Source organism: Fulmarus glacialis, unplaced genomic scaffold (genome assembly GCF_000690835.1).
Source record: "Fulmarus glacialis isolate BGI_N327 unplaced genomic scaffold, ASM69083v1 scaffold30630, whole genome shotgun sequence".
NCBI classification, from domain to species: domain Eukaryota; kingdom Metazoa; phylum Chordata; class Aves; order Procellariiformes; family Procellariidae; genus Fulmarus; species Fulmarus glacialis.
The window spans coordinates 255-13,065 of record NW_009187699.1 but is presented as its reverse complement, the minus strand read 5'-3'; the positions used below and the strand labels follow the sequence as shown (position 1 = coordinate 13,065).

General features: G+C 53.1%; 1 protein-coding gene across 1 annotated transcript in view; it reads right to left on the bottom strand.

The window, feature by feature from the left end:
* Positions 1 to 3,156: 3,156 nt before the first annotated feature.
* Positions 3,157 to 12,811, bottom strand: part of GSS (glutathione synthetase) — a 9,750-nt gene continuing 95 nt past the window's right edge. The window contains exons 1-12 of the mRNA XM_009576061.1: positions 12,748 to 12,811; positions 11,310 to 11,455; positions 9,842 to 9,917; positions 9,150 to 9,289; positions 8,881 to 8,997; positions 8,381 to 8,461; positions 7,081 to 7,158; positions 5,664 to 5,730; positions 4,821 to 5,015; positions 4,543 to 4,624; positions 4,017 to 4,206; positions 3,157 to 3,280 (exon numbers count right to left, since the gene is read on the bottom strand). The exon at positions 12,748 to 12,811 is cut by the window's right edge and continues 95 nt beyond it. Of these exons, the coding sequence (XP_009574356.1) occupies positions 3,157 to 3,280; positions 4,017 to 4,206; positions 4,543 to 4,624; positions 4,821 to 5,015; positions 5,664 to 5,730; positions 7,081 to 7,158; positions 8,381 to 8,461; positions 8,881 to 8,997; positions 9,150 to 9,289; positions 9,842 to 9,917; positions 11,310 to 11,455; positions 12,748 to 12,811 (1,360 nt within the window). The remainder of the gene's footprint in view (positions 3,281 to 4,016; positions 4,207 to 4,542; positions 4,625 to 4,820; positions 5,016 to 5,663; positions 5,731 to 7,080; positions 7,159 to 8,380; positions 8,462 to 8,880; positions 8,998 to 9,149; positions 9,290 to 9,841; positions 9,918 to 11,309; positions 11,456 to 12,747) is intronic.

The following is a 12,811-nucleotide window of genomic DNA, read 5'->3' as shown; positions in this document are numbered from 1 at the left end:
CTTAAATCTGACATGGCTTTATGATGATGAGAGGGGAAAAAACCCCAAAACCTCCTAGCCCAAGAGCCTGAACATCACAAGGGTACTGCCAAAGCCATTCTTCTTCAAATGAATTATATTTAACTCCAGCCCTGGGTTGAGCTGGGAGAGATACCTCCTTTGTAATGTCTGTATGAAAATTGCATGTGAACTGTTTGATTTTGCACTTAAACCAAAGGAGAAATGGGCTTTAAAACTTGCTGCAACAGCTGTTTTGGCAACTGCCAACCTCCAGGCTTTACCTGCAAACTGAGCTGACTTTTGGCTGGGCTGCGAAGGATGAGGCAGCTGCCTCTGAGGCTGGTTGCCCAGGGCAGGTGTTGCGAGTGCGCTGGTGGGCTGTTGTCCAAGTCCCAAGTCTCACTTCTTACCTGCTGCTCTCGCTGGCACAGCACTTGTCTGTGATCGATAACCTCAGTGCGTGCCAGTGTCCCATGTGCCCCCCATGGCTCTGTACCACTGGATTGTGCCACCTTGTTGACAAGGATTCCTACATCATCTCTCCTCCTTTGTTACTGTTTGTCTGCTGTGTAATTTTGGCTGGAAACAGCTAGAATTTTATGCAAAATGGAATAAAGTTCAAGGAAACAAAATGGAAAGAGGCTTAGAGCATGTGCATGGGTTGTAGGTGTGTGTCTGCTGGTGAGTCTCGGGCATTGCTGTTGGACCTGCTGTGCCATAACCAGGGTAGGCTTTTGCAGATGGCGAGGGGCAGGTTCCTGCCAGTGTGATGCGTTTTCAGGGACTAGGATTTACAGGCTGTGACTCAGTCTGTGCTGCTGCTCTGCACTGGGGCAAGGGCAGAAGCTCTGGCTCCGGGGCAGGAGCCTGTGCCTCAGTTTCTCCCTGGTCTCCAGCCAACATTGTTCTACTAACACTCATGGAAAGCACGAGAGAGTGTGACACCCATCTGTCACCAACCCCTCTCCCCATGCAGGACCAACACCAGGGAGACAGACAAACACCCACTGCGAGCAGCCAAGGAACCTCAGGGCTGTTGATAGCTGCCTTGCCTCCACACCAGGCCTGGTCCTCACCCAGGCACAGCAATGGATACTAGCCTCTGCTCTGTTGTCCCCAGTGTCATCTTCGGCTCAGGCCTCACCAGCAGTTTGGAGGCCCTGCTACAGTGCTCTCCTGCTCCTCACAGCTGCATCTAACCCTTGCTGCTCCAGCAAACTGCACTCACAGCTCCAGGCTGAGAGCGTTTCCTCCTGGAGCCTGTCTTACCTGGCACCCCTCACGCCAGCTCTCCATCCCCTGGTTGTGCTGGGCCAGTGCTGCAGAGCCGAGTGCCAGGACATATCTCCAACACAGTGCTGTGCAGCCTTACAGCAACCAGAGCAGAAACCGGTGGCTTCAGCGGTCCCCGGTGTGAAGGTACGTGAAAGGGCCATGCACAGGTGTATGGCGGCCCAGAAGCCATGCCTGGCCCGGGAGGAGGCCAACACCTCCCCTCCGCATCTAGTCTCGGACACAAGAACAGTATTCAGATTGCGTGCACGTTTTAATCTCTGGGTGAGGGTAATCAATGCCCCCAACAAAACAACCACCCAGGAATCACAGAATCGGTTACGCTTACAGACCTGAACTCTTTCCAAGGTAAGAGATTGACAATTGAAGCACGCAGCGCTGCCGCACAGCAGCAATGCGCCCAGCAGGGTGCAGGTCTGTCAATCAGCACATTCGTTCTTCAGAAATAACTGGGTTGATGCTGCTTCTCTTTGGTGTCACTAGAAGGGTGGAGCTGAGGCTGCCTGGGTGCTTTACTAGGGCACTGCCAGAAAGGTGCCTCTTTTATGTTTCCCCTTGAACTGCTCGGCTGAGGAGGAAGAGGGGCTAGAGGAAGAGGCAAAAGCCCATGGGATGGAGAGCCTGCACTCCTGTCTGTCCCTCCACTGCTGCACTGTTCTCACTGATCCACGAAACCTGGAGGGGAGACATGGCTCATCAGCTGCTGGTGCTGGTCCCAGAGTGAAGCGCTTGGCAGCTGGAGCGATGCTTGCGCAGCCTCTCCTGCAATTCCGTCACTTCCCCACTGCAAAGCTCCCAGTCTCAGCCCACCCCACGTCCCAGCAGGACCATTACTAAAGTTGGGGCTCTGTGACACCGCTCTTGGGCTGTACGTGCAGCAGCAGACCAGGCAGGAACTGCTCAGTGCATGACTCGCAGTGGGATGCACTGGCACAAGCCCTTGGGGATTCAGGGTTTATCAACAGAGGGCCTGTGACACAAGGCTCCAATTCAGCATCGCGCTGGGATCTGCCACCATCATTGAGGGATTCTTCTGCCAAGCCGTGGGGATCTGTTGGCCAAGGCTGCAGGAGGCAACCCTCCCATGGGGAGGGCACGGCCTGCCAGATGCATTCTGCACTGCTGCCTGCCTTGTGAAGCATAGAGGCACTATTTGGGATGAGTACCCAGTCCAACAAAGCAGGAGTTGGGCAAAGCAAAAGCAAGCAAGAGGCCCTTGGGCAAATTACACCAGGGCAGCTGTCGCTTGTGCTGGAACCCTGAGGATCATCAGGCACAGGGAAAAGTAGAAATTGGGGCAACAGCAGCACCTGAAGGAGGGCTGGAGGGGCCATGGGCACATGGAGCTGGGCTCCCCTCTTTAACCTGGTAAGTATTGAGGCACTGGGCCACAAATCCCACAGATGAAGGCTGTTATTTGCACATCCACCTTTCCCCTCCCATTCCCTAGGCTTTGGGTTTGTGCGGCTCCAGAAATAATGCAGCATCAAGGAGCACGGGAACAGCGTGAGTGCCCGTTGTGGCACATTCACCCTTCAGCTTTGCTGTACGTACCCCTGCCCGCAGGCTAGACCCCAGGGGAACACCCAGAGCAATGCCATCCTGGGAGGTGACAGCTGGGATGCGCACGGGGCAGGGTCTCCTGAGCGGGCAGAGCAAGGGAGTCCCTTCTTCCTGCAGGAGGAATTGCAGAGGAGAAGCTGGGGCTGGCATGCGGGACGTTTGAGCAGTTGCGTCCACACAGTCCCTACTTGCCGTCCCCAACACGTCAGACCTTGGTAAGCACACCCTAAGGAGAACATCGCTGTGGCAGATCAGCTCTTCAGGCAGCAGAGCAAGGTAGGGGGATGGGGCATCGCCTCCTCACACCAAGTAAGGAGTGTCCAGCACTGCCACCCCAGCCGCTACCCCGCCGTCTGCGTGCTCGATTGCCTTCGTCCGCAGGAGGTGGCCGGCGGCCTTGTTCATCACCATCTCCTTGCCCTGTCTGCAAAGAAAAGGGCAACTGAGCAGCTGCAGAGCAGAAAGCTTGTGGCATTTCACCTTGGACAATTTGATGCACGTTCCCTGCCGCAGCGCAGGGCAGGTAACAAGGACGTAAAATGCAGAGGTGTCTGCAGAGAGAGAGCTGCGCCTGTTTTGTGCCTGCCAGCGACAGTGCCCTTTCTCAGCCAGGCCATTTTGGTCTCATTGCTCTGCACACAGGCAGTGTCAGGTTCTGAACGCTGCCAGAGTACATTTGTTTCTAAAATTGTACGACAAGGACTTTAATTTATAAGCTACAGAAACATTTCTACGGGCCTACGAGGGTTTTAAACAAAAGCAGCAGCTATTTAGGGTTGAACACGACTGCATTAAGCCTTCAGATATTTCTGAGATTGCCAGAGCTTCAGAAAAGCATGTGGCTGCATCCAGAACCTAAGAAGTGCTCCCAGAAATCAGAGATGAGACACACCAGTTCCACGTGGCCATTACACCAGTAACTGCCAGCAACGGCTCTGCGGTTTTTCAACAACTTGTTTGGCAGCAGGTACAGAGCAGCAGTTCAGCGACTGAACACAGTGCTCAGAGAGCTGCTGACGGGGGCAGAGACTGAATGGTCACGTCTGTCCCCTGCACATCTGCCCTGCTGCTGTGCTCACACAGCACAGAGGGCAGAACGCTCCCAACCCAAGTGCTGCCTGAAACAGGTAACCACCCCGTAACACAAGCATGTTTCTCACCTGACATAGACACCAAAAATACCGAGCTCCGAGATGCACTTCGACACTTGTAGGGGACTGTGAGCCCTCAGCAAGTAATTCATTGCTGGCTGTGGTTTGATCTTATCCATCAAGATGTAGGAGGTTCTCTCAGGGCTGTCTCTGATCTTCTCCAGAACCTGCCTGAGCTCTTCACCATAGAGGTTGTTCCCTGCGAACAAAACCAGCAAGTCAAGCACTTCCCAGTACAGCAGAAGCCATTGGCCGGCAGCTATGCAGCCCCGGCAGCCCAAACAGACCCAGCCTTTGCCTCCCCATGTGCTGCCTGGGCTCCCCACACCCCAGCTCTGGGGCCTAGGGAGCTCCTCCAGGAGCACCTTACTGCCGTGACTAGTCCCCATGGCTACAAGTAGCTACAAGCCACCCTACCCCACCTTTCATCCCTTAGCACAGGACCAGGAGCCATCACAGAGCTACTGCCTCTCCTGGATAACAGCATGAACTGCAATGACAATGAAAACCCACACAGACCCAGTCCAGCTCATACCTCCACCTTCTCGCTGCGGCTTCAGCACAAAGCGGTCGGGGTCAGCGATAGCCGTAGCAGCTATCTTGTCACCCTCTTCGCCCTGGCAGGAAACGATGGCAACAGCAAAGCATCAGGGAGGAGCAGGGGCTCCTCTACAGACCTCTCTGAGCAGGATCAACAGGGTCCCCCCCAGGGACCACAACAAAGCCCTCTCATCTTCTTAACCAAAGAGAAACATCATACAGGCCAAGCACAGCCTGCATGTTCGTTCCTGCTCCAGCCCCGCTCACACTCACCATGTCCAGGGAATAGAGTCCAGCAAACGTTGCTCTTATTCGAGCCACAGCCTCATCGCGGCCAGGCAGTAATCTCTCCAGCATCCCTGGCCGGCTCAGCTCCTGCTGGACCTTCTTGGTGCCTGCGAGTTGGGTAGCAATGTCAGGGCACTTCACTGCCCTCGATCTCTCCAGCAACAACCGTGCCTCCCAGTTCTGAGACAGAAAGAGAACAACCATCCTGTCAGCAAAAAACCCAGAAGGTTTTCTCCACTCTTTTCTATTCAGTTATTGACATATGATTTGCCTCCTCCCTCCCTGCCTGGCAGGGATGGGGGGTGGGAATAGCACTCCAGAGGCAAGCAGATGCATACATGGATTTCCCACCACCTCTGGAAACAGCACAGCCAGGTTAGTCCACTGCCTTTGCCTGCACCCCCTCCCCAGCTTGTCCAGTGCTGCCACCTCCAGACAACAGCAAGATCTGGTCTGTATTATTATTACCTGTAGCCTAATAGTCCTAGTAGAGGACAGAGTGTGATCTGTAGATCAAGTCTAAACCCTTTAAGCAGGTGCTAATACCTGTGTTAACCCATATTGTCCAGAAGCAATTCAGTGCTGCGGTAAGAGGTCACCACTCTTGATGAGTGGTTATTGGAGAAGAAAGCCACTCATTTTTCTTGTTGCATGAGTGCCCGGGACACCCACTGCAGAGTCACAGCTTCCCAACACTATCAGCCACGCCAGACAGGACTAACCCCACCCAGGACAGGACAGATGCCCCTGGGACCACGGGGCATTTCGAACTCGCTGGGCAAGGCCACAGCGTGGGTGGCTTCTTGGGGCAGAGCGGTCAGTACTGACCTGCTGGTCGTAGTTCGTTGGCACGTAGCCCTCTCTGTAGTACACCACTGCTACCTCCTGGCCGTCCCTGGAATAGACACCAGAAGCATTCACAGAATGAGGCCAGCCCCTGCCTGCCTCTGCCCGAACCCCCCAGCACCGAGGGGGCTGCAACGGGGTCAGGCAGGCAACGCGTTAAAGCATTTGCCCCTTCTCTGTGGCCTCCTGGGCTGTTCTGCTCCTGGCTGGCTCTGCCAGAGAAAGCTGAGGACTGCAAGCCCTGGCTCCTCTCCACTGAGCCCCAGCTGGCTTGCCGTGTCCTGAGACACAGGGAGCTGACACCCGGCCCCTGCCCTGACTAATCAAAGTCTCAATAATTCAGGCACCCAGCCCAGCAGGGAGGCAAGAACCTAATTTTTTAATAGCTTTTGCCACCGGGAGCAAGGCCTGGGAGATTCTGGAAGCTGGGAGGAAACAGTGTCCTTCTCTGGCAGCAATTCGAGGCAGGACATCAACTCAACAACCTGTCCAGGCACCAAAACATCCTGCCAGGGCAGGGCTGTCAGCATACCTGTAGCACCACACACCCAAGCTTTGGCCACACAAACTGTGCATGTGGTCAGGGAAAGCAGCACAGAAATTGCTGGCAGCCAGGCAGTGTAATTGTAAAGGCATTCATCAGTAAGAGGAGAGGATGCTCTAGAGGAAGTACAGTGGATACACTCTCCCCTTAACTGCCTGGCGATGACAAATGTATTTGTTAATTAAGCACAGCAGAGGCACCAAAGGTCAAACCATGGAAAAGTTAGTCTAACTACAGAAAAAACATTGGCATGAAACCATATCTTCCTTTAGGCTCGTACATCTCCAAGCACATTACCCTGGAAATAGGACAAACGTCACACTTGGGACCAACTGCCAGCACTTGGAGTCTGCGACCCGCACGTCCTGGCCTCCACAGGGAGCGAGCAAGACGCTGAGTGCATTCAAAACCAGCAGATAACATAAGGACAAGTAATGCTTCCTCCTCTAGCACTAATAACCCAGCCCAACTCCCACTGGCAGAGCATCACGTGAACAGTAAACAGGAAACGTCTTTGTGGAAGCCTCTGAAATAGCCAGGACTTTTTGTAGCAGATGTATGTGGAGGAAGTAAAGATCCCACAGACCTCTGAAGGCTGCAGCTTGAAGGAGGGAAATTATGTTTCCAGCAGTAAGGGACTGATGTATGTATGCAAAATCTCACCACTGTGAAAACAAAATCATTTCAGCTCTAAGGGGAAGCAGCAGCAGCCGCCTGGAGCATGGAAAAGAACTGCTTTCCCAGAAAGTCACTATTTACACTCAAAACATACACCCAGCTTTGGTTGAAAATTGCTATTTACAGCCCTGTGTGCCCAATACACAGCCAGGAACGCGCACCTTGGCTCATACTCACATATACAGCCTCTTGGCATCATCCAGAGATCCCTCTTCAAACACATCTCTGAATCGCTTCCTGATGACCCGAATGTTCCTGTTAAGAGAGGAGTGGGAGAGTCGCCAGGCTGGCCTTAGTTACTTGAGCTAGAAATCACAGGTGGAACTGGTGGCCCCAGCAAGGAGGATCTGTAGGCTCCTTCAGAAATAACCTCAGGCTTTGTACTACGGAGCCAGAAGAATCCTACAGTCCAAAACAGTCCCTATTTTTAGCATCTGTCCTATGTTTCCAGCCCAAATACTGTAGGAATCAGAACACGTGCCTAAACACCCTGGATTTTTCCATTTCTCCTTTCACCTCCTAAAGTGTTTCTAAGAGAAGTCAATATTCTGTTTTCGTTATCCCTACAGAACAGATTCACTCACTGTTGGCTTCAAAGCCAAGAGCTGCAGACAGACGAGTGACTTCCTGCATGTTTTATCTCCTTCACGCTTTATAGTCTTTCCTCCACACAGCGGCAGTGTGGACTTGCTGATCTGGAGACACAGCGCGATACACCTCCTACTGCTCCAGCACAGGCTCAGGGACCTCATCAAAACACCTCCTTCTCCCGAGTCCTTTACTCCGCTGCCGCGTTGCTTACTTTGCCCAGATCTTTCACAACCGGTTTGAAGCTTCATTGATTAAGCTTTTATGAAATACCCTGTGCTCAATCCCAAGTCAGAGAGCAAGCAGGACCCTCATTAACCCCGCCCTGCTCCTTATTGACTCTAAGAGTCTTGGCCCACAGCAAAGCTACCACTGGTGCAGCTCTGAGGACTACACAGGCACAAAATCAGCAAGGAATCAGCCCTGGAGACTGGAGGCTTTGATGGCTGCTGGTATTTCCAGCGAAGAGCTCGTGAGAGGCTTTGGGAGGCTGGTGAGAAGATGAAGATGGGTGCTGAGGCTAGGCAGGAGGCCACCCAAGGAATGCTGAAGAGAGCTGCATAACAGACCACAGAGATAAGTCTAAGATAAAGGCTGCCCTGTTACATACCAAGACATGCCCTCTCACAGTCCCAGAAACTATAAAGTGTTTTGACTTTATCCTTGAGTAGGTGACAAAGTGAAAAGCAAATGGATTCTGCACATCTCCATCTTTCTCTGGCCTGCTCCTACGCTCCCGCCACCATGCCATGCCTGCTGGAGGGCCTGGAGACGCCTCATAAGCTGCCTTGAGGGAAACACCATGATCTAGCAGCAGTTCATTCTGCTTCCCTTTTCCAAAACTGTACCATCTCCTTCCTTTCCCATCCCAGGAAAATTCAACCTTTACCTGTTCCAAAGCTCATTTTCTACACATCGCTGATCAAAAATGTTCCTCTGGACTTCCTCCACCAGAAACATCACCACAGCACTGGAAGAGATACCAAGGACATCATTAAACCCAGAAACACTCCACATGCACCCAACTTTTGATCTCTGTGATTCAGGCTTCCTGCACTGCTCCTGCTCGTTTTCTCCAGTGTTTCTACGGGTCAGCATGCAAATGGAGAGCAGTTCTGATCCCGTGTAATTACCAAACCAGTGCGGGGCATAAGCACAAGGGCAGGAGAAAAAGCAAGCTCTGTGCAGGGTTGTTGAACCACACAACTCCTCCAGGGCACCTCTCTGCCTTTGCAACTAAGACAACCGCATTGCTCTTCCCAGGGTGCCACAGGCTTTTCAGGAGCAGCTTGTCTAGCAAACAAGCATCTTTCAGAAAGCGCAATTTCAAAACCAAACATGGGTATCCCCAGGGGAGACAAGATAACCCAGCCTCTAGCACCTCCTTACCTTTGAGAACCGTAGAGCTCCCAGGCTTTTGCAATACCCAAGGCAAGCCCTATGGAAGGGTTGTTGGGCAGCAGGCGCGATGCCTCCTTAGACTTTCCCAGCACTTTCAACACCCGCCTGTGGAACAAAAAAAAGCTGTAAATGCCGTGACAGCCCCCGACTGGACCTAGGGAGCAGGAGTTTGGAGAGCACGCAGACACGGAGTGCATCAGGCCATGCGGTACAGCTGCTGCAGCGCCTGGCGGCATGGGCCAGAGATGCTCCCTTACCCATGGACTGCTGCAGTGCGGGAGGTGAGGCCTCCAAAGCTGGCAGCAATGGTGTTTATTTCTATCTGCTTCAGAGCCGGTGTCCCATCCACACCGCAGTCAAACATGTAATCAGAGCGGTTTATGCCTAAAAACACAGACTGAAACAGAGGGGAGGTGAAGTGGGTTCTCCTGTTGCCTTTAACTGCAAATCCCTTTGATGACCTTGCCTCAAAATTCTCCTGGGGCAGATCCAGTCACCTTCATCTGATAACAACCTCTGCAAGACGTGCCCGTGGGTGCTTTGGCCCTTGCTCAGGGTGCACAGTCCTCCTCAGTACTCCAGAGGCGTTTACAACACTCATGAGAGTAAAGGAGCTTCTGCAGGGACAGCCTGTCCAGCGCACGTCCCAACACGGCACACATCCTTGTACTCTCCCGAGGCTCCCAGAGGACAAAGACAAACCATATTAAATCCTCCCAGTCAAGGCCTGACTGTTTCCAGCAGCACTAACCAAAGGGCATGACTGCCAAATAGGGCAAGGTCCTGAGCTCACAGGCTGTAACTGAGACATCGTAGCATAAGGAGCGACCAGCCTGACCACAGGACACTTCAAAGCCCACAGCAGCAAGCTTGCAGACAGAGACCAGGCAATCCCACCGCAATGCAAAGGGGCGCAGCTGCTGACCACTGGGGTCTCCTGCCAAGGTACCTGAGCCAAGCCTTCCTCCAAAACTTGCATGTGGATTCTGAAGAGTCGAGCTGTGAAGTCATCTACCTTGATGGTGCTAGAGAGAAAGACAGACCTGATCAGCTCCCTTACACTGTCACATACGAACAAGAAAATTAATTCCTCTCCAGAAAAAAAAACCTTACCAGGGACATTCTCCAGCACAAATAGCAGAGCTGTGGCTAGACCAAGTCCTACAGCGTTGTTAAGCATCTCACCATGAATGCACTCTTCATCACGGGCCACAGCGCATAACCACAACGCAAATCCGGTTTGCTAAGCACAGCCACTCTACAAAAAGCATCGCTGTGCAGAGGTGACTTTCATTTGCAGGGCAGAGAGACAGGACAAGCAAAAGCAAAGAAATGCAGCAGAATTTTGCAGATACAGGAAAGAAATCAGAAGTCTCTCTGTGCCTGCACACACAGTTCATAGAAGAAGCTTCACGAGCTTCATCAAATCCCCCCTGTCCTGTTGGGCTCCAAATCCCCCACACTGTGGTGCCAAGCACTTCAGTAGCCCTGCTAGAGTAGGTCTGGCTTTTCTTCAGGGTCCCAAATCCCTGAGCTAATTGTGAGCAGCACCTCCAAGGCACAGGGCAGGCGCTGCGTTCCTCAACCACAGGTATAAACATGCCCCTACAAGCTCTGGTTGCAGCCAGCTCTGGGACAGGTGCAAACATTAGAACAGCTCTGAGGGGTCAGGCTTTAGCAAAACAAGAAGGATGCTAGAAAACAGTCTCCTTTGCTCTGTCCTGGTGCCAGAGGGCCAGCAGCACCCACGCAGACAGGCAGCACAGAACGGGAAGCAGGAAGGGAAATGGGTTTTGTGGAAGCATCAGCCCTACAGATTATGGGGGCCACAGTCAGGGATGGTCGCTCCAGCACAGGGCAACAGCCACAGATAAATCCAGCAGAGTTTATGAGCCAGAGCTGTCCAGTCCTCCAGCACCCTGGGTCACCTTCTTAGCATGGCTGGGAAAGCAGGGGACACGGGGTGACTGATCAGAGGTAGGTGTGGGGGAAGGAACAAACACCTTCTCTTCATAACTGCGGGCAGGCAGCAGAGCTGGTGGTTATCCAACAGATACAGGCAGATGCAAAACAAGACTAGAAGAGACTACTAAATCCAGGACTCAAAGAAGACTCCAGCAATTTGAATTTAAGGCCCAGGGGCCATCAAGCTCACAAGTAAGAATTCGCAAGTTTGAAACACTGGCAAAACTGAAGATCATTGCAGGGAGTCAACTCTTGACCAGATGTCCCATCTTCTGAGGCCCAAAGGAGACCTCAAAACACAGAGACTTGATGGAAATTAATCTTAGGACAATGCAGCACAGGAGACAATTTCTGCAGAAGACAGGACGTGAATGGATGGAAGGTAGGAATGCCTGAAAGGTGATAAATGCTTTACATTTAAAATACTAAAACGCAACATGCAATAAAGTTACCTGGCCAGAGTACGCTCCAGGAATTCTTTGTTTTGACTAATAGCATCCACCAGCAGGTTAAAATCTTGCTGAACAGCATATGCTTGTTCAAACAGGGCACTTGGTACTGCAGATGGGAGCAGCGTGAAGGGAGCATAATTCACCACCTGCAAACAAGGATGCAGCAGCAGAGCAATCAGGTCTACAGTTTAAGTGGGGCTAAAGAAGTGCTTCCTCTGCTTGTCTGAAGCCACCCCCACCACTCCTCAGTGCACCCTGGACAGACACATGGCCTCAACCCTGCTGACCCCTAACTTTTGAGGGCTTTGCTTTACGAGCCATCCACAGAGCAGAGGCAGGAGCAGCTGCTCCAGAGCTCAAGCTGGGCTGAGTGCTTCCCTCTGAAGGATGCTCTGTTTCCACCTTAACTGGAGAGCACTGCCTCCAAAATGCCTCAGTTTCAGAGAAAAGGTGAATTTGCCAGTCCTGGGTTTTGGCCACCAGAATCGCTTTCTTTGATCCCTGCTCACTGAGTCCCAGGGGTGACTCTGGACCCCTGGCTCACCCTACAGCTCAGGCAGAGGGCCACCCTCAAAGCCAAAACATTACACCAGAGGGAAGTTCCCAATTCACCTTGATTTTTACATGAGACAAGGGACACTGGCAGCATGTTTGGCCTCTCCTCCCAGGCTCCCTCTTTCTCTCACCCTTCACGGTTCCCTCAGACCCCTGACCTGATCATGGAGTTTACATCAAGGAGCAGCCCCCTTGGTTGAGACCTCCCTCCTCGTACCTCTGCCAGCTCCCGGCACAGCTGCCTGCTTGCCTGCAGGCTCCTCAGGGACCTGTACCCAATGGTGTCCCACCCCTCTTGCACAGGGGTACTTCTTCCTCCAAGACCCCTCACATCCCCGACCAATGGGCCAAACCCCTCATCAGCGCCCCCGCCCCAGCCAGCGTCAAAGAGATTCACCAGAGGTAATCCCACGCATCAGCCATCCCCGTCGCCTCGTCCCAGGAACGGGGTGAAGGCTGACTTGTAGCTGGGAGCACGCCAAAAACAGAGGCCCCTCCGAGAGACGCTCCCCTGGTTCAGAGGATCATACGGGTGGCAAGAGGCTGGGAGAGGGATGAACTCCCACCACCACACACACGCAGGGCTCCCAGCAATTTCCCAAACCTTCCCAGATCTATCCCTCTCCTTGGAAAAGGGGAACTGTATCGCAGGGCTCTCTCTCGAGGAGATGCACTCATCAGCAGGATGGGATGTGAGTTATAGCCCCCAGGTCGGTCGTGCTTCAGCCGGGCAAGCTAGGTGCTCACTGCAAAGCAGTGCACGTTGACGAGGGCTCAGCAAACCCAGGGATGGCAGCCGGCTACTCCCCGTGCTCCTCTCGCTTTGCTGACTCACACCCTGGCCAGGATCGAACACATCCCGTGACTCCGCTCTGGCACTCACGTCCGAGGCGTTGGGCTCGCCCTCGGTCCGCATCAGCACGCCTTCCAGAAGCGCCGCGTCCACT